Below are 25714 nucleotides of genomic sequence, written 5' to 3'. Positions count from 1 at the left end.
GGGACCTGCGAGCCGGGTTCCCTAATGAGGGTTTAGCCGGGTTTGGCTAATGAAGGGGGTGCAGGGTGAGCCCCGCTAACGAGGGGGGTGCAGTCTGGACCCCATTAACTATGGGGATCCAGGCCAAATCCCACTAATGAGGGGGATGCAACCCAGACCCCACTAATGAGGGGGGGCAGCCTGGACCCCACTAATGAGGGGGATGCAGCCCCTATCCCATTAATTATGAGGTCCAGGCCAGACCCCGCTAATGAGGGGGGTGCAGGCCGGACCCCACTAACGAGGGGGCTTTATCAGGCACACAGGGATACAGGCGCGGTGTTCAGCACTGGGGGCAACACCTGGGGCAGCTGCCCCTGCTTTCTCCCAATTCACCCCCCCCATTACCCCTTTAACCGCCCCCCCCGTGAGGCCCCCCCCGCCGAGGTCCTCCAGCGCTGCAGCTCCCCTCCGGCCCGCCAGGGAGCGGTGGCGGCGGCGCGGGGCGGCCGGGGCAGCCGGGGCGCCGCTCTGGCGCGGCGGCGCGCGCCGCCTTTCTCTGGCCGCGGCCCGGGCTGGCGGCGAAGATGGCGGAGCCGAGCGGCGGCGGCGGCGGGCCGGGCCCCGGCGGGGAGGGCGCGGCGGAGCTGGGCGGCCCCGGCGGCGCCCTCATCCGCGTCACGGTGAAGACCCCCAAGGACAAGGAGGAGATCGTCATCGCCGACGGCGCCTCCGTGCGCGAGGTGGGGGCGGCGGCGGGGGGGAGGCCGTTGCGGGGGGGGGGGTGCACGAGGGGGGGAGTTTTGGGGGGCGGAACCTGGTTTTAGGGGATGCGAGTGGGTTGGAAACCTGGGGGGGGGCGGCTTTGGGGCGGGGGTGAGGAGCTGGGGGTGTTGGGGGGGGACCTGGTTTGGGGTGGATTTGAGGGAGCGGGGGGGGGGCCTGAGGGGGGGGGCCCGTGAGATGGGGGGCCCATAGGGGGCCTGGCTCTGAGGTAGGTGTGAGGAGCTGGGGGTGTTGGGGGGGTCCTGGCCTTCGGGGGGGCTGTTTCGGGGGTGGGAGTGAGGGAGCTGGGGGGGATGCGAGGGAGCTGGGGGGCCTGAGGGATCTAGGGGGTTTGGGGGGGGATGTGGGGGGCCTGAAGGGTGGAAGGCAGTTTGGGGGGGCATGAGAGAGCTGGGAGGTTTTGGGGGGACTCTGGGGAGGGGGCTTTGGGGTTTGGGGGAAGCTGAGGGGTGTGGGGGCTTTGGGGGGGATGTGAAAAAGCCAGAGGGTCTGAGGGTGCCTTGGGGGGGTGTTGTGGTGAGATGTAGGAGGGCACAAGGGAATCTAGGGGGAACCTGGTTTTAAATTGGGGGAAGCTGAGGGAGCTTGGGGGGGACATTTGGTCTTTGGGGGATATGAGGGTATTGGGGTGGCGGTGGGGGGTCTTGCAAGAAACCGGCTCTGAGGGGGTTGGCTGGAGGTGGCCCGTGACGTGGGGAGAGTTTGGGGAAGGAGCTGGCCCTGAGCAGGGTGATGAAGGTCTGGGGCAGGGGGGAACCTGTGGGAAGATTTGTGGGGGCTGATGGTGGGGAGGGAGATGTGGGGTGCTGGGGAGGGGGGGTCACTTGGGAGGGGGGTGTGAGGGGTCGGAGGAGTGGCTTTGTGGGGGGTGGCCGTGGGGAAGGGGATGTTGTGGGGATGGCTGTGGGGAGAGGGGTGTGAAGGGTTGGGGGGAATGGGGGGGGTTGGGAGGGGGGATGCTAGGGGTGTGGCTGCCAGGCAGGGTTGTTCTTCAACCTGTTGCTGGGGAAGGACTGCCGCAATAGGGAGAAGCGGCTTTGGGGGCAGAGCGGGAGGCGAGCGTGCGTGGGGCTGACCCACGCCTGGAGGCGGCGGCTGGGCAGCTCCGTCCCGTCCCGGCAGCGCTGGCTCCCAGGCAGGGCCGGGCACGTGGGGTGGATGTGGGCACGCAGGAGGCAGGTCCTCCGGGCGGAGGAAGCGGGCTGGGTGTGCCTTTGGGGTAAAGGCTGGAGGAAGCAGAGGAAAGGGAATATCTGAGCGTGGGTTTGAGGGTTCGCTCCTCCAAAGGGGCTTCCCAGGCTGGAGCGAGGCGGGTGGGATCCGTAGGGAATGGCCCAAGCCCTGTTGAAGTGGCCGTTCCCTCTGGGACGAGGTGTCGTCGTCAGCGCTCTTGGCTTCCTGGCTTGCGGTGTGCTTTTACCTAGGGTTCAGGACGTGAGTTTGCAGTGTGATGGATTTGGTCGAGATCTCTGGGGAGCAGAGTCGTGGGGCTGGGCAGGGATTGCGGTCTCCGTGACACCCCTGCTCCTTCCCAGTCAGCTCCTGAAAGCTTGTTGTGGTATAAACAGGATGTTAAGTGACTGCTCTGTTGAGAAGAAAACTGATTAGCTTTGCAAGCAGGTTAACGTGAGGCTTGGGACCATTCTCCCAGGCACTGGTTTCAAGGGTTGTAACGCGAAGGCTGTAAGCTCATCTAGGACAGGTGTTTGTCATCCTGGCTTTTTCCGTGTGAATTTCCTGTGGTCTCCGGCTTCCACATACAAAGCTCTTTCCTCCTAAACCAACTCGGGAATGCCCTAGCTGAGCTAGCAGTGACAATCTTATTGGCAGGTGTTAATCCCACCTCATTACATAGTAAAGAAGAGATGTCAGTGTTGTGTGGTGCGGCATGCTCATAGGGAATATAGTTGCAGAAATAGGAATTAGAAAAGACCTAGTTTATTTCCATTGGCTGATAAAGGATTGTTCCCTTTTCCATAGAGCTCTGTCCTGTATTAAATCACAGAGTTGGGCTTTCCTTAGAAAAAAATCAAATGAGCAGAGACAAAAAAATTGTCATTCAGAGGATAAATGGTGTCTTTGGATTAGACCTAAGAGGCACACTTGATCTTGCTTTGGAAGCCTTCAGCTCATCTTGAGGTAATTGCTCTATACTTTCTGAAATTTACTCCACATTTCCTAAGCAGCATAGAGCTCTTCTTTGTTTCTTTTTCTTTTATTTTTTTTCCTTAATACCTCAGACATGCTCAGCAGTTGGTGAATGAGTTGGTACCTGCATGGGCTCCTTCTGGGTGAAGTTCTGAGGGAGTGTCAGTTCCTCGTGCCATTTGTGTAGGGAATGTGATGTCCAAAATATTATCTCTAAGTTTCTGGTTTCAGTCCTTTTCCTGAGAAGTGCTCTGTTTGTTTTCCAGTTCAAAGAAGAGATTTCCAGACGGTTTAAAGCCAAACAGGATCAGCTGGTTCTGATCTTTGCGGGGAAGATCCTGAAGGATGGAGATACTTTGAATCAACACGGGATCAAAGATGGGCTGACTGTGCATTTGGTCATTAAGACTCCACAGAAGTAAGAAATGGTTCCATGGTGGGGGGTGAGGGTGAACTGCTGATGTGAACAAATGACGGTGGAAGAGTTTTGCTTCATCTGTGGCTGAGGGGGAGTAGTTTGTGTCAGACTTGAGTGCTGGCCTTGGGGCATTTGTGAGTCTGGTAATGGTGATCTGGCAGGAGAACTCCTTTAGGTTCCTGGACCTGCCACTGTTTTGCCATGTAGCTGTGGGGTTTATCACTTGGCCTGTCTTTTCCCTAGTTTATGCACCTGTGTGAATTTGCTAGTGTCTGAGGGGGCAGTGTCTTCTCTAATACAATTATCATATCTAGTTTTGTGTGCTCTGAGTGTCTATGACTTAGTAATCCTGCAAGAACCTGTTTGAACTTGCTGCTGTCCTGGTTCTAATAAAGATGAGACTGTTAGCAGAAGTTGCGTTCCCAGTGAGTTCATACTGAAGTTCAAACCAATACGCAGTTGTTCTCTGTTAGTTCTTGCCATGTGCTCTAATCTTGAGCTCATGCTGCCTTTCAGGTACTGTGAACTTTTGAAAGACGTGCGGTGCGTGGAGAGTGTTATCCAAAGGACAGAACAATGTTGTTTCCTTGTGGTCCTTATAGAGAAACTATCCGCGCAGATGTGTCCAAGTTTGAATGCGAGGAAGTTCTGGCCGTGTGACTACATAAGTACAGCAGTGTATTCGTTAGCTCCAATACAGCACTGTAGTCACCCCCCTGTCCAGCTTCGACACATCTCATTGTGTCTGTCTGCGCCATGTAGATCACCTGAGAAAGGTATACAAGCGTGACAGCACCGAAAAGATGCTGCAAGGTTGGGCTTTTCCCTAATGCTGTCAAACGGAGCGGCAGGCGTTAAAGGTTCCTGGGAATAGCTGCTGCGTTTCAGATGTGGCCACGTCTTGTTGATTTCGAAATGCCCTTTGCAGCAATTTCTTGGGCTCCCTGCTGCAGCCCGATCAGGCTCCTGGTAAACTAACAAGGCTGCATCTCTTTGTGCAGTTCTGCTGTCCCCTGGGAGAGCTGCCTTACTGCCTTAGTCAAGATTAGTGTTTTCTTCCCCCTTTCTTTTTACAAAGACAAGCATGTATATTGTCAGCTTCTGCGGGAGGCCCCTTTACTGGATTCTGCACCTCCAGGTAGCCTGATAGACTGATGCTGTTTACCAGTGTCTCCACAGCAAAATGCAGTACCTATGAGCCATTTCAAAAAGTAAATGAGAAAGCTGTCCTGGGTTGCTTGTTTTATTCTCTAATAGTTGTTGATGAGTGATTACTGAAGACATTACAGCCTCTTCCTGGGCTGAGAGAAACCAAGTGACCTACCTCCAGCTTCCCTCTTCCTTTTTTGTTCGGTTTCCTATTTGCTTTTTTTCCCCTACATGTCTTGCTTCCTTCTCAGTGGCTGCTGGCTTTCAGCAGCAGTCAGTTGAATCTGGAAAATGCATAGGGGACTTCAGGTTAGATATTTTTTAATTGTTATTTATTTTAAGTTCTAGAATAAGAGTGAAAGAGGAAAGGGAATTAGAAATGGGAATCATTCTTGGATTGGGAAAAGATCAAACAGTTTTTTAGGTATTTGTTGGTGGCACAGTTTTTTTTAATTTAAAGCGAGTAAAGTGAATTTTGTGGTCTAGTTTCATTTGAAGGCTCTTAAGCGCTTACCCAGGATTATCACTGCAGTGACTGCAGATGCTTCAAAGTGTCTTTAAATGTGTGGTGTTGGGTTTGGTTCCCCCCCCCACCCCAGGAAGAGTCCTGGGGAGGAACTGTGATTTCAAAGTACTTGTTCAGGTGTTAGTGCTAGTGCTGATAGTGGTAGTGTACTGTTGCTGCACTGGCTTGTGGCACAATAACTGCACATATCTATTAAAAGCAGCTCTGGCCAACTTGTGCTGGAAGGAGAGGTCTCCTGGATAAAGTGCAGCCAGTAGCAAAGATGTGAGTTCATAGCCAAGCTGCCCAGAAACACTTTGTGGCTTCATGGGACAGATGACGTTACTGCCTTGTGCCTCAGTTTCCCCCTCTATAGAATACAGCTAATTCTTGCTTTGCCCCCACCAGGAGCACTGGTATTAATAATCACTGCATGGGAGGGATTGCAGAAAAGCAGAATCTTGTTTACCCCATGCAGCAGCCCTGCTGTAACCTCCTGTGGTTTCTGTGGGAGCAGCAGGAGGATTTTCCTGTTTGGAGCAAGCTCATTGCTCAGGGATGTAGCGGAGGTAAATAGTTCAGTGCTATTCAAGGAAGAGCTAGATATAATTCAGAGCAAGTCCAGTCAGCCACTTGGTGCAGGCCAGGATAAAATGTCATGGGCTGTTATGTGTCAGGATGGGAGGCAGATTCCAGCAGATGGAAGGCATCTGGAGGACACAGCTGTGAATCCCCGCGGACTGGAAATGGCTGCTGCTGGGACGACAGGCTTGAAGGGAGGCTGTGGGGTGGGGTGCACAGTCCTGTGTCCCCTACAGAGGACTCTGCTTAACTTGCCTGAATTTCAGGAATTTAATGGTTTCTTTGCAGGGTCCAAGATCCTACAGCTGCTGCTTCTGCCCCCACTGCTGCTTCTGCCCCCACTGCAACCCCTCCTTCTCCTGCTGCCCCGTCTCAGCCTTCCACATCCAGCAGTGCCGGTTCTGACGCGGGGAGCGGCAGCAGACGGAGCAGCGGGTCGGGGACCATGGCGGGTACCGGAGACGGAGCCCCTAACAGTGCTACGTCCATCCTTTGTAAGTGATGGCTGCCCGACAGTCTTACCCAAAGGAAGAATTTCCTAGGATTAGAGCAAGGAGCTGGGGTTCTTGGCCCCTGTAGTTGTCTCTGTTGCTTGCTATGGGCTTTGCATGAGTCACTTCCTTCGATGTGCCTCAGTTTCCCCGCTCAGGGTAACACCAAATCCCTTTGTGAAGCACTTGTAAGCATGTGTGGGGGATATCCTCCCTCAGAGCTGAGTGCCACAGGAGTGGGATGCCCTTAGGTTAGCGTGGATGCAGAGCAGTCCAGCTGATGCGCTTGTCCTCTTTTTGCAGTTGCCGACTGTTACTGACTCACACTGCTCTCCCTGTGTGTTGTTCCCTCTCCAGCTGGCTTCGGCGGCATCACTGGGCTGGGCAACCTTGGGATGGGCTCTGCCAACTTCATGGAGCTCCAGCAGCAGATGCAGCGGCAGCTGATGTCCAACCCAGAGATGCTCTCTCAGATCATGGAGAACCCCTTGGTGCAGAACATGATGTCCAACCCTGACCTCATGAGGCAGATGATCATGGCCAATCCCCAGATGCAGCAGCTCATGGAGCGAAATCCAGAGATAAGCCACATGCTGAACAACCCAGAGCTCATGAGGCAGGTGAGTCAGCAAAGCAGGGGCCCAGGGCCTGTTTAAAGCATGTCCAGGAGCGTCTTTGTGGACTCGCTTCAGTGTCTGTTCTCGAAAGGCAGAATGTAAATTCCAGATCCAGTGAATGTAGAGATCTTTCTTTTCCTTTCTGCTGTGAGCTCCCCCCAAACAGATGGTGGTCTTGAGTTATATGAATAGTCATTACTCAGCCCACGTGCTTGCAATCCATATCTCCCTTCCAGGACTGTTGAATCCATCATGTGCTGGGCAAAAAGGATGCTAGGATCTTCCAAGTGTGCTGCATACAAGGCTACTGCGTTCTGATTCAGGCATGGGAGCAAAAGCAGTTGTGGTGAAGTGAAACCACTGCAAAAGCTCTCTGTCCCTCTCTGTTTCTGTTTGTAGATAAAGACTACGGGGCTGTACGAACAATATTTTACTATGTGTATCAGTAGGGAGCGCTGGTTGTAGGCTGGGATCCTTGAAGTCTCAATTTTGTCTGTGGTCCCAGACCAGAGAGAGCCCATTCCCTAAAGAGCTGGCTATCTGTACGATACCAGGTCTATTAGAAGGGGAGCATAAGGGAAGAGTGAGAGCCCGCGTGTTAAATAGCCAGTGACAGGACTCTGCTCTTTCCCCAGAAAGCCTTGTCGGGAGGTGTTTCCAGGTCTTTGCTCAGTGAAACTAGTTTCTGTCCACTTCTCAGTTATATTTCTTTGGACTGTGTCAGTCATCCCCAATTCCAGACTTGCTGGATTAAACTGCAAATGATCTGTACTTGAACAGCTCGTCAGATCAGATCTGGAGGCTCCTTGTGCAGGGGATACCCAGCTGAAATCTGGAGATGGTGAATTACTTGGTTTTCCTGAAACAGGAAGGATCCAATCTTTTCCACCTTCTCAGTTTTTGAATGCGCTCCATCTACTTTGAGTGGGAACATATGGGTGTTAAATGTTTGGATGTCCTGATACTGCTTAGAAACGAAACAATCTTATCCAGCTGAATTGAGGTTGTAAAGGAAGAGAGCTTAGCAAGGATGGGAGGAGCCAGGATCCCTGGGCTCTCTTTGCTTGGATAAATGATCTCTCTGCTCTCTGGCTGCGAAACGGGTTTAATTATACTCTTTCTTCTGGGAGCTGAGATTTAACTCTTTCAGTGCTTGACTAGTGGAGCAGTAGAAGAATATCACTGGGCTGCTAGCCAGTCTCTCTGTGCGCTCCAGTCTTCCACGGTGTGCCTAGGCTTAAACTTTCCACGTTTTCCTCCTCCTCCCAGACAATGGAATTGGCTCGTAACCCCGCCATGATGCAGGAAATGATGCGGAACCAGGACCGCGCTTTGAGCAACCTCGAGAGCATTCCAGGAGGGTACAACGCCCTGCGCCGGATGTATACGGACATCCAGGAGCCCATGTTTAGCGCAGCCAGGGAGCAGGTATGGCTGCAGCGCCGAAGCGGGGCTGAGCAGTGTGCTGAGAACGGGCAGAGCGTCTTTCCCTGCCCCCACGTGCTGGGCCTGCCCTCTCAAACCAAGGCTGTTCGTCCCCTCCTTTCTCTAGATTACAGTTGCAGCCATTAGCAGGAGAACGTTGTGCCGCACCAGTCATTTGCTTTTATTACAAGGTTTGGTGTATCTGAGCAGAGACCTGCCCTCGCTCCTTTTGGTCTCCAGGCAGGCTGGATGCCAGCCATCTCCGGTCTGAAAGCCCCATAGCTTCGTTAGCACGGCCCTCTGCTCTCGGCAGGGCTTACTGTATTAGCTCAAGCCTGACGCCTTTGGATTGGAGCTGGCAGGAATCCAGCTGGCTTGGAGCGCAGGAGGAGCGAGCGCAGGTCTGTCTGCAAAAGGCTGTGCAGACATACTCCAGTCTAGCATTACCTACTGGTATGTCCGGGTGCTGATTTTACATGGATGTTTTGAAGCCCTGTATTTGGGAGCCAAATTTTGGGCTGTGGCTGTTTCTTGAGCTTGGTCTTTTTCTGAATGTGGTGTGCTGTGGATTACGAATTTCTCAGGGGGCAAATTATGGCACATGTTTAGCAAATTCTGGACCTGGATGAATGGGATGGGCTGTTTTTTAGCTCGTGCAGAGTTGGGGTTGGTCCGATGCTCTCCTTTGGGCTGACTAATTAAGGTTGTTTCTTTTTTCCTTTTTCCCTAGTTTGGCAACAATCCGTTCTCTTCCTTGGCGGGGAATTCTGACAGCTCAAGCTCTCAGCCTTTGCGGACGGAAAACAGAGAGCCGTTACCTAACCCCTGGAGCCCCGCACCCCCCGCTTCCCAAAGCCAGGCACCCAGCAGCGAAGGGAGCGCTGGCTCGGCGACCACCCAAAGCACACCGACTGTATCCAACCCCTTTGGGCTGAATGCTGCTAGCATTGGGGCTGGTACGTAAGCAAGAGAGGAGCAGAGGGGACTGCTGACTGAACAGATCACCCAGACTTCCTTGGAGGGAGGTTGCCTCTGGCATTTGAATGCCTGTCTATGACTGTTCTCCGGATGAATGATTCTAGCCCAGTTGCAAGTGAGAGTGGATTATTCATTGTGTGCCCGTCTGAGGGTTACTTTGGGAACTTGGAGATGTCCCTGCAGCCCTTGAGAGCATAGGAGGTGGCAAGCAAAGCACCACAGCTGTTCACAGCTGTATTTGCTGTTGGCCAGTGAAGGCACTGCTGTTCTCTGTCATGTTGCATTTCAGGCACTGCAGCAGTGCTCAGGCTTGTAAGAGGTTTTCCTTTGTCTTCTCTTCCCTTACCCTTGCAGGCATGTTTAACAGCCCAGAGATGCAAGGACTCCTGCAGCAGATTTCCGAAAACCCTCAGCTGATGCAGAACATGATCTCTGCCCCTTATATGCGGAGCATGATGCAAACTCTTGCCCAGAACCCAGACTTTGCAGCACAGGTAAAAGTGTTGCAGCGTGTCTGCTATCATCAGACAGACCTTGAGCATGACAGCTGTGAGACCAGTCTGCTTCTGTAGCTGGAGAGGTTCCTCTTTGCAGGAAGCTAAGAGTTGAGTGAACAGGCAGTTCTGGTGTATTTCTTGATAGCTTGAAGCCAGCCGTAGTACTGAGCCCTAAGGCTTCAAACGTTCTTTGTGTTTTAGCAGATCCCCAAACTAAAGAAGGCGGCTTTCAGAGGGATGTGGGAATGGCCCTCCTCTTTGCCTGTGGGCGGTAGCCCCTGTTCAGCACCGTTGCCAGGAATCGAGCTGTCTTATTTCAGCCCCTGTTAACAGGGAAAGATGTTGAAAGCCCAGGGAGGGAGTCATGGGCACCTGTGACTTACTGTTCGTGGTCTGGTTGCATAGGGTTTAACAGCCGATGGCAGCAACCCTCTGACCCTACCTACGTGTGCTGTCTCTTGCTAGATCATGGTAAATGTCCCCCTCTTTGCTGGGAATCCACAGCTTCAAGAACAGCTCCGCCTTCAGCTCCCTGTCTTCCTGCAGCAGGTAAAGGCCCCTGTCCGGCCCGTTGCTGCTCTCAGCCCCGAGCTCTTCCATCCTCCGTAGGAAGGGGAGCCTCTCGGCTGCATAGTCAAGTGGGCTAGGAAGCATGTGGGTCTGGGTGGTCTGGGCTGTGGAAGAAAGGGGTTTTCACAGGGGAGAGAGAAAGCAAGAGCTTGCTTAGACAAGGCAATCTAAATTACCTAAAGGTGGACTTTAAATTAGACTAGTTAAGCTACATGAAACCCCAGTGTGGACAGTCTCTCCCTGTAATGCATTTACAAAAATTAAGACAGGTAATTGCACTAGAGCAGCTGCTTCACTCAAGTAAATCAAATAAAATCACTCTAATTCTGAAGGTGTATGTCCCCAGTTCTAATGTGATTCACCTAGTTCATCTAGGAAATCTGATCTAAACTTTGTTCAAGTATCTCTGTGTAGATGAGCCCTCTCGCCTTCATCCCCAGATGCAGAACCCAGACTCCCTCTCCATTCTCACCAACCCCCGCGCCATGCAGGCGCTCCTCCAGATCCAGCAGGGACTCCAGACGCTGCAAACGGAGGCCCCAGGACTAGTGCCAAGGTAATAAGTGCTTTAGAGTGGGTTTCTGCAGGCAGAGCTGACATGCTTGGTACCAGGAGGCAGACTAGCTGTTGATTCACGGAGGAGATCTGCTTAGGGAGCTCTGTTTGGGAGCTTAGGGAGCTCTGGGAATTTGTGTGCACGCCTGCAGGTCTCTGCGAGCTCTAATTAGCACTTTCTACTTGTTTGTACTTAGTGCGGGAAGTCCTTGACCTTTTCTTTCTGCAAAAAAGGTTTGGAAAACGTTTGGTCCCTCCCCCCATCTTTTGTCTGTGGTATTCGGTGTCACCTAACTCAAGAATTTTATCTCTGGGGAGAAGTACAAGATGCAGAGCTACAAGGCTGGGTGGGTATGTTAGGGCAAGCTGGTCTGCCAGCAGCCCTCAGGCCTTCTGGTCTTTGACAGTGTGGGTCACGTTCAGTTTTTGCTGTTCCTTTCAGACCTGCGCCTCTGTTAGTATCGCTTATTCCTAGTGTCATATGTGACCGGGATACAGATGCAGCCAGTTTGGTTTACAAAGCTGTCCTGTAGCGAGGGGCTTGGCGAGGGCCAGCCTGGCAGGGGCTGCCGGTTGCCTGTGCTGTGTAACTCTCGCAAGACGGGGTACACCGAGAAGTGCCAGCCCACCTCTGAGCACACCCTGCTTCTCTCTGCAGCCTCGGTTCCTTCGGCATGCCTCGAATGCCCCCGTCCTCTACAGGAGGAAGCACAATCCCGGAGAACCCCGTTCCCTCCGCTTCGACGCCGGCCAGTGCCTCTCCAGCCGGGGGTGGTAACCCTCAGCAGCAGCTCATGCAGCAGATGATCCAGCTGCTGGCTGGAGGAAGCTCTCAAGTACGTAATGCCCGGCTGCATGCTGATGTGCTCCTGGGGGCAGGGCTGGGGTGAACCAGAGGCTTTTCTGATCCCCCCCCTGCTCTAGGGTTGCAGGTCCCCAACAGGTTTTCCTTGGCTGCAGTGCTTTCTGCTAAACTTGCTTGGTTTGGTGTCTCAGGTTGGCTGATTACTTGGGGATAGAGCGACCCTTTGCACAGGCTTGAAACTAAGAGTTATAGGGACAAATCAAGAGCCAGGGATCCTCCTCCCAGCTCTGCTGTTGCCTTAGGTACTGAATTTGGGCTAGTGCTGTGTGGAGTGGCTGCTCTGCCCAAGTGCATGGCAACTTGGGGTGAGGGTCACGTCAGTCACATCAGGCTTTCAGTATTTAAATATATTTGGGGTCCCTGCTCAGCCACTGTTGCTGGCCCTGCCCACAGTGGATGTGATCTCTGCTCACGTCTTTATGTCCTTTCCCTTTTACAGGCGCAGAGTCCTGAAGTGCGATTCCAACAGCAGCTGGAGCAGCTGAACGCCATGGGCTTCATTAACCGTGAGGCCAACCTCCAGGCGCTTATTGCCACTGGTGGAGACATCAATGCAGCAATTGAGAGACTGCTGGGCTCCCAGCCTTCCTAAACTCTTGTCATGCTGCCCCACAGACGTCAGCACACGCATCCATACACATGCACAGGGGGACCTTTCAAGAAAGCCCACCATCATTTTCATATCTGACAGCTGTCCATGTATTTAAAACAAAAAGATACAGCTTAACCCCTGACCTTCCTACTAAGTTAAGATTTCATGTTGAAATGCTCTTTAACTGGCTTGTATGTGGATTCCAGTTCTCATCGTGGCCACAGAGACTTCAGATGTGTATTTTTTCCTAAATATGCCCTCTGTCTCAGACACTCTTCTTCTCTCTAGATGGTAGAGGCGATACTTCTAGTTACTTACCTGAATGATTGTGTTTTGAGTAGCTTGATTTTAACTGTACATGATTCCCTCCCCTAGACCTTGTTCCAGGCAAATATTTAAAATTTAAGCCAAGTTGGTTTTGGTTACTTCTCCCAGCATCTTATTGGGAATGGATCAAAAGAAAAATTGAAGTGACTTGGAAATTTCTGATGTCCTTTGTCTTAATATTCCATTGGATGAGCCGAGCCTGTGTCCCTTGCACACAGGTGTGTGTCCAGTCTCCTGGTAAAGGGTTGATGCGCATGAAAAATACATTTGAACTATGGCCTTTTTATGCTGTGGGGATGGTGTTGGAGCCTAGATGCCTTTAGGGATCAGGCTTGCTGTTCTTGAACCCAAGGTTGAAAGTGCTGTGCAGAAGGAAGTGTTTGAAAGAGGACTTTCTGCACAAGCAATCCAGTTTCCATGCAGTGGTGTCAGGGGTTTGACTCTTGTGCTCAGCAGACTCATTTATGAAAGTGTACAAGCAAAAGGAAACAGAAAAATAAGTTAACAGATCTTTTCTCTCCACTGGAAAATGTTGAAGTTTTCATGTTCTTCCCAGTTTAGACCCATCATCTCTCTCTCTCCACCTCTCCTCCCCACCATTTTGATGTGTTTGAATGTCACTACTCTCCAAGAAACCTTTCCCAAGGACCAGCAGGGTGATATTTTCCCAGGAGCCTCCATGGCTGTGTAATTTGCATACCATTTTTATCAAAGAAAAATAAATGCGCACAACCATCCGTCTTCCTGCGCTCCATGTATCTTCCTTGATTGCCGCATTTAAGCTGATTGAGTTCCCCTAGTTACCTGTGATTAGTTTGTCTTGTCCCATTGCCCCCCCCACCAGTACCCAGTTTCCTCTTGTAGATAATGTGGGGTGTTCTGCAACCTTCTGCCTGCCTTTTCGGGCTTCCTTCCCTTTTGTGGCTGGAAACCTTTTTGACACTTCAGTGGTAAGAAATGCTGCTGAAGGCTTGCCCAAAATTGGCACTAAACATGTCCGTTTAGCAGCTGCCTTTGCATTAAGGGCTTCCAAGTGTGTGTAGGCTAAACGAAGGCTGGGTGACTGCTGGTGCTGCTGTGCTAACAGCTGATCGTGGAAAGTGGATTTGACCCCTGCTTTTCAGTAGGGAGCATGGCACTTGCCATTAGCTGGGGTTGGTATTGTGTGATCACATTTTTTTTGGTGGGAGATTAGGAAGCAAGAGGGAGTGGGAGAGATCCCAGGGCTTTATGTATCCCTGTAAACCCCATTGCACCCACCTTGCTTCTGAATTGGAGATGGGATCTATCAATTTTCTGTATTGTCATCTTGGAGAGCGTGGGTGGAACAGCGGTTGCTTGAGAAGATGTGTGAGGAGGGGGAGCACAGGCTGGAAATACTCCTGCCTTTGCGTAATGTGCATCACGGCAACTTTTTTTTTAAGATGGGGATTTAGAAGGCCTAAGTTTAATTTTGTCTGTCTCGAAGGCTGCGGGCATGTATATGGGTTTCTTTTTGCAACCCCTCTGCAAGTGTGTAAAGCATTTGCAAAGAGTTGTGAAAGGATGGGATGTCACTGAAGTTTCTGATCAGACTGGTGGGGGTTAGAGCCCTTTCGTGATGCTGCTAATCAGCCCTTTTTTAGTTAAATTTGGATAATCTGAGTAAATGGTTATCTCTTAGATCTGCTGGGCATCCTCTGCCTGCAGTGAGCTCCGGCTGTCTCTGCAGAAGCCGTTTCTGCATGCAAGCCAGCTCTTGCAAAGAATGTGCTCGCAGCGGCGCAGGACGGAGGACGGGGCAGCCAGGTAGGCGAAAGGGAGGGGAGGCAGCTGGAAGGAGAGCTGGCGCTGCTTGGTCGCGGGGAGTGGTGGCCGCGTAGCCAGTTGCAGGACCCACCTTTGTGATAGCGTCGTGCTCTGCATTTGAACCTTTTTCCAAAGCAAAGTAAGCCCAAAGTTCGTGAGGAAAAGGCACCCTTTTATCTCAGTATCTAAGCTGTAAAAGTGGCCTGCAGGGGTAGGAATTGTCTTCTAAAAATCCAGCTGTGATGCTGGTCTGAGGCTGATGAACAGGCTATGTGTGTAACTTCTTCACTGCTAAATCTTTCAGTACAACCAACTAACCTGTTCCCTTCGCTGCTTAAACCCAGAGCCCCGTTGTTTGTGGCCAGTCACAGCCCTTCCAGCTCCCTCCCTGGTGTCAGCTCGGTGCGGGCTCTGTCTCGGCGTGGACCTGCAGGGTTGAGCAGAGTCGAAGGGTGATGCTGGGGCCGTGGTGTTCGCTCGCAGCTTCCTCCTCCATCGCTGCGTGTCTGCTGCCTTGGCTTATCCCTGCCTAACCTCGGAGACAGGGCTGGGACCGAGCTGCGCCCAAGCCCTTTGGTTTGTGCCCGGGAGTGAAGCCAGCTGGAAATAACCTGCACGGTGGAGGGCTGAAGTGTAGGCAGGGTGCTGTGAATTATTGAGGAGAATTAATGTGTTTCATGTAGAAATTCTCGCTAAGAATTTTTTTTTCCGCCTAAATCTATGTCCTGCTTTTCCAGCGAGCTCTGGACCACGGTGAGCCTGTGGAAGCTGTTCTCGAGCAAATGCTTCCCGCAGAAGGAGGGTAACGATGATCATCTCTGGGGGAGAAGAGAGGAGAAGGAAGTGCTCGGTCTTCCCAGGCCGTTCGGTGTGCGGTGCCTCTGCTCGTTTAAGCAGGAAAACATATTTCTCGCGTCTCCCCGCGTCTGCAGCGCCCGCTCCAGCGTCAGCCTGAGATCATCGCTCACCTGCTGCCAGCTCACCAGCCAAGGTGCTAAAACGAAGATAAGGGGGCAGCCCGCTATCTCCGTGTGCAGCCTCTGTTTGCATCTGATGTTCAGCCACCGGCTCTCCGGCTTCCTCCGGGTAATTTGGCAAAGCTGCCGCCCTCGGCGCGCTGCTCCTCGCTGCTCGGGGCACCTCGCTTTACTTGCTCGGAGCAGCCCGCGGCCGGGTCTGCGCTGCGGCTTTGCAGCTGGGGCCGGAGCCGCGCGGAGGGGAGCAGCCGTTCCCGCAGCCGGGAAGGGGGAGAGGTCAGGGAAACGCTGTGCCGCCCCGAGGCGCAGCCTCGGCCCCCGCGGACCTTGCAGCGTTAAAGCCCCCAAGGTCGTTTGAGCGCTTGCCTCTCTGGTGGGTTTTGCAGGCTCTTCCCCATAGCTGCTGTGACAGAGGCTCTGGTCCTCCTTTTTCCCCTTTGGGGAGCAGAAAGACCTCCCGCTCTGCCCATCCCCGCTGCCCTCAGGCTTCGGTCGGATGGGCTGGGACAAGGTCACTGCGGGTGCTTTTGCTTTTAATAAATCTGACCTGGCAGAATGAATGTGGATGAGTTTGGTTTCCCTTCGGGCGTATCCAATCTGGCCCCGTGCATCAGAAATGTGATTTATCGTCCCGAGACCTGCTCCTGCCGCAGCCCGGCGCTGTCTAACCTCTGCTCGGCCCAGGGAGAGGCAGCTTTGAGTGCTGGTAAGAAGGGAGCTTTTTAGCGAAGCCTTAAGGCCCTCGAGAGAGCTTTCCCTAATCCTCGGTAATGTGCTATTCGAAAGCCCCCTTTTAGGGGAACAATTGCGCTTTCTAACAGTTGTATCTCTCTTTCCCAGAGGACCTGCCCAAAGGTGTTTCTCGCTGACTTTCCTCTCGCTTTTCTCTGGTAAATAGAATTAATTCCTTTAAAATGTAATGGAAGGAGCAATTTCCTCAGCAGGTAGTGATGAATCCAGCTGATTGATTTGGAGAGATTTCTCCTGTAAAGGCCTTATTTGCACTTTGTTCCTTGCACTGCTCCCCGTTCTCCCAGCAAAAATGCAGCTTCCCCCCCTCCATTAACCAAGCGTAACGCTCTGATCCTTGAAACCAGACCTCTGAGCGTAGAGGAGGGAGATGTTGCAGAAAACACATCTAAATTTCCTTCAAGAAAACATTTTATTACTAAAGACTCTGCTGAGAGCGGCTGGCCGTTAACGCAGGCTCAGTCCCTGCATCCCCGCAGCCACGGTTGGTGCCCAGGCTGGAGTGAATTGCCCTGATTTTGCCAGTGCGAGTTAAAAGTAACTCTGTTAAAGTTAATAACTTCTGAGTGAGCTGTGGCGGGGGGGGAATGGGGTGAGTGGGGAAAGCTCCCGGGGGGGTTAGGAGATCATGGGGTGGGGAAGCATGTACACATGCACATATATATATATGTATATACACACATACGTCGAGTTGGACTGCTGGAGCATCTTCTGTGCTCAGCCCTGGGAGGAGTAAGCAGATGCTGGGCTGAGCCCAGGCTGAATTATGCTTTGCAGCATCGCAGATCTGCCAGTGCTGCATTTTGGTCCGTGTTAACGTTGCCCTGAGTTTATTTTTGATTTCTGGAGTTCGGTAACAACTGGATATTCTCTTGCTCCCTGCAGCTGCCCCCAGCTCGCGGGCCCTCGGATGCGCTCACCGCAGCGTCCCGGGAGGCTGGCGGCGCCGCTCCCGCGCTCGGAGGCTGGTCCTGGGGCAGTGAGGAGACTGGGATTTGTTGTTTGCTTCCCTTGACACCAAAAACAACAAAATCACAAGTCTTCCAGATCGACCCAGGAAGCAAGGAGAGCCGTCGGCCGGGGAGCCGCGAAGGAGGTACCTGGTGGGAGAGAAACGGAGGGAGCGGAGCGCGGGCGGGCGGATTGCACCCCGCTCCCGTGCTGGTCGGGGGCAGCTCCCTCCGGAGCCACTCGTGACCCAAAACGGGGCTGTTTGGGGATGCGTTGGGTCTGGCTGGTGCATTTGTGCTCACACTTAGCAGCGGCCAAAATCCCGAAGCACCGGGTCGGTCCCTGGGGCGGGATGCGAACCGGTGCTGCAATGGGACGGTGGGGACGAGCCGAGGCCCTTGGGCTCCTGCTGCGGAGGCAGCGCGTGCCGAGACGCTGCGCGGGTCCCCTTGCCGCTTTTCCCGCGGAGCCGGGAGGGAGGAAGGTGCCCCATCGCCTGCCCGAGCCCTTGGCCTCTTCCCGTTGCTGCGGCAACGGCTGCGGGAACCGGGCTCCCCCGGCGCTGGTCCCCGAGCTCTGCAAGGGGAGAGATGCCAAGTCCAGTCCGGCTGGAAGAGACGCGGGATGGCCGTTCCGGGGAGGATCGCCGCCGCGAGCGGGGGGCCGGGACACCCCCCGCCTGTTTTCTGGAGCGCCGTGGCGATACCCGCGGGAGCACCCGGCACCCGCCGCCTCCTCCAGCAGGGACCCGGCTCCGCCGCGAAGGTTACTGCCGCTTTTTTCATCCTGGCGGACAGAGCAGATGGCGGTGAAATATGAAGCAGTCAAGGCTGCTGCCCCCGCGGCTTCGGCGCTGGAGATAAGAGCGGGACGGGGGACGGACGACTGCAAGAGCTGGTCCTGCGCTGCGTTTTGCAATTTCTTTCAAGGGAGGCAAAATGCTGTGGGGGCTGGAGTGGGCTCCCCCCAGGCCCCGTGTCCCGTCTCCCCACGGCTCGCCCCCTCCCCACGTTTGCAGAGTAGCGATGCAAAGCAACTTGCCGCAGCTCCCGGCTTCTCCCGCCTGGCCTGAGCGCAGCATGGAGAGCCGGGCGCAGAGCCTGAGCCTTTTGGGGGTACGTGCACAAATGCACACGCAGGTGCACGCACAGATGCACACATGTGCACATGCAACTACATCCTCCTCCCGCTTTAGGAAGCCCAGCTTTGCAGTTACCCTGCGTTTTGTGGGGGGATGCAACCCAGCTCCCCGCTCACCCCTCTGCCCCGGGACTGTCCCCCCGTGATGCTGCCGAGCTTCGCTTCCACTTACCCCTCTCCTCTCCGTCCTCCCGGCCCCGGAGCCCGCAGCATCCGCAGGGCTGAACCCCCGGAAAGGAGGCGGCGTGTCCAGGTGCCCAGCGTGGGTGCTGCACCCCGGGGTGCCCCCAGCCCAAGGGAGCCGGGTGGCTGCGAGCAGCCGGGTGGCCGGAGGGGAGTCTTATAGCGCGGCTGCCGGGGGAATAGGCTGGCCTTGGTGACAGCTTTGAGTGGCAGCCTGGGGACGGGGCCGGATGCCGCGCAGGGGAGGGCATGTGGCAGCGTGCCCAGGCCACCGAGGCGCTCGGGGACACGCCGGCGAGGCCGGGGCTCGGCGGCCTCGTGCCGGGCTGGGGGGGCTGTAAGAAGAGGCTTTAGCACAGAAATAAAAGGTGCAGCTGGCAGCAGAGGCCGGGGTTGGACTGCTGCGAGCGTGGCCGGGGGCTGCAGCTGCAGGGAGCTGCCGTGCGGCCGTGCAATGGTTTGCACCAGCTAAGGGCGATGACCCCGAGGCTCTGCCTTTGGGGGGCTCGTGCAGTTCCCCCCTTGCAGCAGCTCAGCATCCGGCCCTGACCCGCAGCTCCTGGGAAAAACAAGCAGCTTCAGGCCGCCGGGCCGAGCGCTGTGCAATGGTTTCCACAGTAACAGCGAGCGGTCGGCGAGGTCTGCCTGCGCCCTGCATGCACACAGCCTTCCGGACACGGCAGCCCCCCGCGTGCACATGCTGCACCGAGCAGGGGGCACGTGCAAACATGCTGCTGGCAGCAGGCGCGGGTGGTGTGCGGTTGCAGAGGGAGCAGTCGGTGTGTGCGTGCAATGCACGGCTGGCTGCGTGTGCAATGCACGGCTAGCAGCGTGTGTGCAACGCAATGCACAGCTGGCTCTGTGCTTGTGTAATGCCCAGCTGGCAGCATGTGCGTGGTGCTGCGGCAGTGCCAGGTGGCAGCGTGTGGGTGTGCGCAAAGCAGGGCCCAGCGGGCAGCGTGGGCAATGCCCAGCTGGCAGCGCGTCTGTGCAACACAGCGTCTAGCCGGCAGCGCGTGGGTGTGCGCCATGCAATGCCCAGCTGGCGGTTGGTGGGTGTCTGCAATACACAACCGCCAGCATGTGCGCGATGCCACGCGTAGCTGCCTGAGTGGATTTGCATAGGCAGTGCACAGCTAGCGCAGCGTCTGCGTGCAGTGCAAAGCGCGGCTAGCAGCGCATGGGACCAATGCAAAGCACGGGTCGGTGTGCGTGTGTGGGCGTGCAATGCAGAGCCAGCAGACTGCATGTCTGCATGCAGTGCACAAGTGACAGTGTACGAGTGTGTGCAATGCCATGCAGAGCTGGCTGAGTGCGTGTATATACAGTGCACAGCTAGCAATGTGTGCATGTCTGTGCGCAATGCAATGCGCAGCTAGCAGCGTGTGGGTCTAATGCAAAACACAGGTCGGGGTGTGTGTGTGTGTGTGCAATGCAGAGCCAGCAGTGTGTAGCTGTGTGCAATGCACAACTGCCCGTGTGTGTGCAATGCCATGCAGAGCTGGCTGTGTGCCTGTGTGCGTGCAATGCACACCCAGCAGTGTGTGTGTGTGTGTGTGCGTGCACTGCACACCCGGCAGCGTGCATGTCCGTGCGTGCAGCGCACACCGTGCGGGTTTGCGCGTCTGCACCCGTGCAAGGAGCAGCCCCGGGGCGGGCGCGTGCCCCGCCTCGCCGGGAGTCTGCGCATGCGCGAGGCTCCGCCCCGCCCCCGGAATTATGCCCCGCCCCTTTCCCCGCCCCGCCCCCTTCCCCGCCCCGCCCCTTCGCTACCCGTCCGCGTGCGCGTGCGCAGACCCCGCCCCGCCCGCGCCTGCGCAGTGCCCGTGGCGGCTGCACGCGGCGGCTGCCGGCACTGGCGGCTCCTGCGCTCCCCGCGGCGGCCCCGGCCCGGCCGCGCCGCAGCCCCCTCCCGCCCCCTCCCCGCGGGGCTCGCCGGTATGAGCCCCCCGGAGCCGCCGGGCCGCGGCATGCGGTTTGCGGAGAGCCAGCTGCGGCGGCACGGCTGGAAGCGAGGTGGGGCCCGGCACCCCCGGCGGCCCCCCAGCACCCCCGGGGCACGGCCTCAAACCCCGCCCGGGGCCCCCAAAACTCGCGTGGGATGTCCCACCCCCCCCAGGGGTCCCAAAACCCTCCCTGCCGTGTCCCCCCCGCCCCGGGGGTCCCCAAAACCTTCCCTGGGGTGTCCTGTTCCCCTCGGGGGTCCCCAAGACCCTCCCTTGCGTGGGTCCCCCCCTCCCTCGGGGGTCCCAAAAAACCTTCTCTGGCACATCCCCCCCACCCCAGGCATCCCCGGTGTGTCCCCCCCCACCCCAGAGGTCCCCCAAACTCTCCCTGGCATGCCCCCCCCATCTCAGGGGTCCCCCAAACCCCCCTTGGTGTGTTCTCCCCCCTCCTCCGGGGTCCCCAAGTCCCCCTAGGGATCCCCGACACCCCCCCGGTCTATATCAGCCATCTCTCTGCGGCCCCCAGTTCACCCAGGGGTCTCCAGACACCTCCCCGGGGGGACAAGATTGTGCCTCGTGGTGCTGAACCCCCCCTTGATATCTGAGGTCGTGCCGCAGCCCCGGAGCCCCCCCCGTGGCTGCGGCAACCCCCGTGCCGCTCGCGACAGCGTCCCTTCGTCCGCAGGCAAAGGGCTGGGGAAGCGGGAGGACGGCATCGCCGAAGCCATCAGGGTGAAAGTGAAGTGCGACACCGCCGGGGTAAGAGCAGCCGGGCGCCGCGGGGCCGGGCCGGGGCTGGGGGTGGGCGCGGGGCCAGCGCTGGCTCCTCTTTGCCGCGCAGGTGGGCCACGACCCGGCGGAGCAGTTCTCCTTCCACTGGTGGGACCACGTCTTCAACAAGTCGGCTGCCAACATCGCCGTGGAGGCCGGGCAGGTACGGGGGGCCGCGGGGGCCGCGTCCGAGGGAAATGGGCTTCGCTCCTGTGCCCCTTGCCGCGTCCTGGGAGATCCCTGGCGCGGGGATCCTCGCTTTATCGCGGGGCCCCCGAGCTCTGCGGCGGCACGTCCTGCGGCGGCATGCCTAATAACGCGCAGCCCCTCATGTTCCAGGATGGCGTCTCCGTGAAGACACTTTCCGAGCAGGACGCCGGGATCAGCAATAAGAAGCCGCGCAAGGCCGGCAGCGCCGACGGCATGCTCTACGGCCGCTTTGTGAAGGTGACCGGCCGCGGGGGACGTGGCTCGGGTTGCTCCGGGCTGCTGCGGACTGTGCGCCCCTGCCCTGCGACGCAGCCCGGCGCTGCAGGGACACCCAGCCTTCCTCTTCACCCCTTCCTCATCGCCTCCCTGCCTCTCCCTGCTGCAGGCGGCCACGCTTATGGCACACGGGGAGGAGGCTGCGAAGCCGCCCACCGCCTCGGAGAGCAGCGAGGAGGAGGAGGAGAAGCTGGACCTCTCTTCGGCCAGGAGGCAAGGCCTGGGGATGCGTCTGACTCCTGCTAACTACGGCTCCGGAGGGACGAGGGCTGTGGCTGGCCGGGAAGAAGGGGAGCACCTTGCGCCGTGGGCCTGGATCGTGGTCCCCCACGCAGGTCGTTGGGGGGGTGACGTATCTCCTCTCTGTCCCACAGGCTGACAGACGAGGAGCTGATCCGAGCCTGCGGCGGCCGCACGGCACACAAGTAAGTGGCCGGGGAGGGGGCTGCGCGATTGGGCTCCCTTCTCGTGGCAGGGACTTCGGCGGAGGCTGGGCCGGGTGGCACCTTCCCTGCCGGACGCCGCTGCAAGCGCCGGACGCCCGTGCCTGTTGCAGGGGTGCCCGGCACGGCCTGACGATGAGCGCCAAGCTGGCCCGCCTGGAGGAGCAGGAACGAGCCTTCCTGGCCGCGTACAGGCAGAAAAAGGGGCTGCCGGAGACCCCGGAGAGCAGCCCCCCAGCAGAGAGGCAAAAGAAAGAGAAAAAGAAGAAGAAACAGTCCAAAGAGAGAGCCGACCCTGAGGCTGAGCAGAGCCAGGAGCCAAGTGGCGAAGAGAACACAGCAGAAGAGGAAGAGAAGGTCGCAAAGAGAAAGAAAAAGAAGAAAAAACGCAAAGAATCAGTTGAGAGAGAGGAGAGCGAGGCAGAGGCACCTCTAGGAGAGGCAGACGAGCCAGACCACGCTGGGCACAGCCCCAAGAAGAAGAAGAAGAGGAAGAAGAGGCAACGGGAGGCAGAGTGAACGGGTGCCGGGGTTGCCGTGCTGCGGAGATGCCGCTGCTGTCTGGCCGGGAGTGTCCTGATCCGGCCTGTGGCACTTGCTGGTGCCGGTGGGAATCCCAGGGTGCTCAAGAAGGGGCCCTGCACCTTGGACAAGCCCCGCATTTGCTGCCTGGTGCTGTTTGTGGGTGCTGGGCGGTCTGGAGCTGATCCGGGGGAAAACACCGGCTTTGTTTCACCCACTTGAACCTTCCTCCCATCAAGGGCGACCTGGTCCTCACCAGGCCTCGGACTTCTCCCCTTTGCCGTGGGCCGCGTGGGTCCACTGCGGAGGGACACGAGGGGACAGACGCCGCAGAGCGTTGCTATTTTTGAAGAACGTCAATAAATTTTTATTGCAGAGAAACAACGCTGAGGTGTGAGCTATGCAGCGGACCCAGCTCCGCGGGCGGTGCGCAGGCACGGCCTCAGGACCCTCGATCGCCTCTATACCTACAAGCGCCCAGAAATTAGATAGCCACCCCAGCCGACAGCCGGCCTAGCAGCAAACCTCCATCAGTGCTGTCGTCTTCTGACTGTTGAGGACTTTGGATCAAAGTGTCACCACAGCTAGCTTGAGTCCTGCTGGGTAGGACTTGATAGGGACCTGGCGAGGTGCTGAGCGTCCTCCTAGCAGAGAGCTGATGCTTTGGCAGAATTAGGCCCTGGACCCCGCTGTGCCTGAGCCCTCGCTCAGCACCCCGATGCCGTCCTGGCTGCCCAGGCCTGGCCCCTAGGCCAACTGCAGGACGCAGTCCGTCCCGGGGTACGGCGGCAGGTTCAGAGCGTATTTTTCCTGCAGCGCTGCGGGCACGAACCTGCCACCGAGGAAGTGGTAGCGGCCGGCGAAGTGTGCCGCCGCCTTCTTGGGCGCCGTGAGCGAGATGAGCATGTCGGGCTGGAGGCCGTCCACGTTCCCCTTCTCCACGTCCCAGCCTGCAACGAGCCCCGAGGCGAGGCTGGAGCCAGGGAGATCCCCGGCCCTGGGTGCAGGAGGGACCCCCAAAACATCCCCCCACCCCCGGGTGCTGTGTCACAAGCTGGGGACGGTCCCCCAACAGGCTATCATGCAACCCCAGGGCTCGGGCTGTTGCTCACCCGACGGGATGTCGATGCTGGCGATGGGGATGGTGATGCGCTTGAGGGTGCCCAGGATGCTGCCGAAGGGCTCCCGCACGGCTCCCTTGAAGCTGAACCCAAAAATCGCATCCACCACCAGGCCGTAGAGCTCGTCGATGAGCGACGCCTGCGACGGGGAAGGGAGCAGGGGGTAAAACAGCATCGCCGCCGCCGGGCACGGCTGCGGGGGACCAGGCACAGGGGCGTGCGCGGCGCTGGCCTCACCTCGGCGGGGAACTCCGGGAGGAAGGTGATGTCCATCTTCTGGCACTGGGTGGTCAAACCCTCGAACAGCGGTTTATTGGGGCGCTTGGGGTAAAACACGGTCGGCTCGTAGCCCTGCGAGGACAGGCGCGAACTGAGCTGGGGGAGCGGCTTGCGTGGGGCGGCCCCGGGATGCCCGGCGCCTTAACGGGACACTCACAAACATCTTCAGGTGCCGGGCGCAGACCAGGCCGTCGCCTCCGTTGTTGCCCGGCCCGCACACGATCAGCACGGTGGGCCGGCTCTTGGTGAAGGAGCTGGGCGGATAGGCCTGGCGGGGGGGGAATCGTTATCCTCCGAGGCGGAGGCGGCGGGGGGACGCTCGCCGCGGCCCCCTCTCCTTGCACCCACCTTGGCGATGGCCGTGGCGCAGCTCAGCCCCGCCAGCTCCATCAGCTGGTCCACGCTGAACTTGTACTCGGTGAAGAGCTCCTGGTCGATGGCTTGGGCCTCCTCCTGCCTGGGGGACGGGGAAGGGCGCGGATGGGACCCCGGGGGAGGCCCCGGGCCTCCCCCTCGGTGCAAAGTGCCCCTGGCTAAACGGGGCTGACGGAGGAGAGGGCAAACCCTGGGCAGGGGGAGGCCCTGTGCCACGTCCCGCTGTGACCCCTGCACCCCACGCAACACCACCTGCCTGGCTGAGCCCCCCCCCACCTCCCTGCACCCTTCTCCACCCCATACACCCCCCTGGGCCTCCACGCACCCCCCCGAACCCACAAGCACCTTTCTGTCCCCCTCCCCGCCCCTCCGCATGCCTGTGCGCCCCTCTGTGCAAATCCCTTTGCCCCTCTCCCCTCGTACCCCCCCGCACCCCTCCCTGCGTGCCCCTGTGACTCCCGCATCCCTCCTGCAACTCCCTGCACCCCGAGGATCCCCCTGCATCCCCCCCCTGCACCCCAAGGATCACCATGTACCCCCCCGCACCCCCTACCACCCCATGCACCTCCTCTGCACCCCAGGGATCACCCTGCACCCCCCCGCACCCCAAGGATCGCCATGTACCCCCCATGCACCTCCCCTGCACCCTCTGCACCCCGAGGAACACCATGCACCCCCCCGCACCCCCTACCACCCCATGCACCTCCCCTGCACCCCAAGGATCGCCAGGCACCCCCCTGCACCTCCTCTGCACCCCGAGGAACACCCTGCACCCCCCCTGCACCCCAAAGATCCCCCTGCACCCCCCTGCACCCCAAAGATCCCCCTGCACCCTCCTGCAAACCCCCTGCACCCCCTGGATCACCATGCACCTCCTGTGCCCCCCGCCACCCTTGCACCCCCCGCACCCCTTTCCACTCCCTGCGCCCCTCGCCGCCCCCCGCCCCCTCTGCACCCCCCCGCCCCCCCCCCCGCGGCGGCGGTACCCGAGGAAGCGGAGCCCCCGCGGCCCCGCGGCGGGGCTGTGCATGGCGCAGCGGGGGGGGCCCCAGCCCCGGCCCCGGCCCCAGCCCCAGGGGCGGCTCGGACAGCGCCCGCCCGCCCGCGCCCCCGCCGCCACCAGCAGCCCCAGCCCCAGCAGCGCCCGCGGCCCCGGCATGCGGCGGGCCCGGCCCGGCCCGGCCCGGTTCGGCTCCGCTCGGCTCGGCTCCGCCCGGCGCGGCACGGAGCAGGCGCGGGCGCCGGGGGCGGAGCGCGGCGGAGCGGAGCGGCCGGGCGCGGCTGCCGCCCGCGGCGGGGCGGCCCCGACGGGGCCCGTCGGTTGCGGCCGCAGCAGCCCGCGGAGACCCGCAGCCCCTGGGGACCCGCAGTCCCCCAAGAGACCCGCAGCCCCACCGCAGCGGCGTTCAGCGGCCCCGTCCCGGCGGGGCTCGGCGGGCTGTCCCGGTCCCCTGCCCCCTCGGAGCCCCCCGCTCCGGCCCTTGGGGACTCACCAGCG

At 58.1% G+C, this 25714-nt stretch overlaps 3 protein-coding genes across 4 annotated transcripts; 2 read left to right on the top strand and 1 right to left on the bottom strand.

Annotated features, from left to right (window-relative positions):
- The first annotated feature begins 507 nt into the window (after positions 1-507).
- On the top strand, positions 508-13225 carry UBQLN4 (ubiquilin 4). Of its 2 annotated transcripts, XM_064499101.1 has the most exons (11): positions 508-722; positions 3180-3331; positions 5856-6061; positions 6416-6678; positions 7945-8103; positions 8831-9056; positions 9433-9572; positions 10041-10124; positions 10586-10701; positions 11359-11536; positions 12005-13225. In XM_064499101.1, the coding sequence occupies exons 1-11, from the start codon at positions 567-569 to the stop codon at positions 12155-12157; spliced, it is 1833 nt and encodes a 610-aa protein (XP_064355171.1). In that variant the 5' UTR covers positions 508-566; the 3' UTR covers positions 12158-13225. The 2 variants fall into 2 exon arrangements, with proteins under 2 accessions (XP_064355171.1, XP_064355172.1); XM_064499102.1 differs by lacking the exon at positions 10041-10124.
- Positions 13226-20070: 6845 nt separating this feature from the next.
- LOC112990819 (G patch domain-containing protein 4) lies at positions 20071-22825 on the top strand. Its single transcript, XM_064499091.1, has 7 exons — positions 20071-20289; positions 20905-20978; positions 21061-21153; positions 21330-21437; positions 21586-21689; positions 21851-21901; positions 22033-22825. Exons 1-7 carry the CDS (start codon positions 20214-20216, stop codon positions 22436-22438), a joined length of 912 nt encoding a protein of 303 aa, XP_064355161.1. The 5' UTR covers positions 20071-20213; the 3' UTR covers positions 22439-22825.
- On the bottom strand, positions 22783-25475 carry NAXE (NAD(P)HX epimerase). Its single transcript, XM_064499092.1, has 6 exons — positions 25203-25475; positions 24190-24298; positions 23999-24109; positions 23800-23913; positions 23554-23701; positions 22783-23391 (listed from the first exon to the last, which is right to left on the bottom strand). Exons 1-6 carry the CDS (start codon positions 25373-25375, stop codon positions 23189-23191), a joined length of 858 nt encoding a protein of 285 aa, XP_064355162.1. The 5' UTR covers positions 25376-25475; the 3' UTR covers positions 22783-23188.
- Between the last annotated feature and the right edge of the window lie 239 nt (positions 25476-25714).

The sequence above is a fragment of the Dromaius novaehollandiae genome, chromosome 29, assembly GCF_036370855.1.
Source record: "Dromaius novaehollandiae isolate bDroNov1 chromosome 29, bDroNov1.hap1, whole genome shotgun sequence".
Lineage (NCBI taxonomy): Eukaryota > Metazoa > Chordata > Aves > Casuariiformes > Dromaiidae > Dromaius > Dromaius novaehollandiae.
This window is presented reverse-complemented; position numbering and strand designations above follow the sequence as displayed.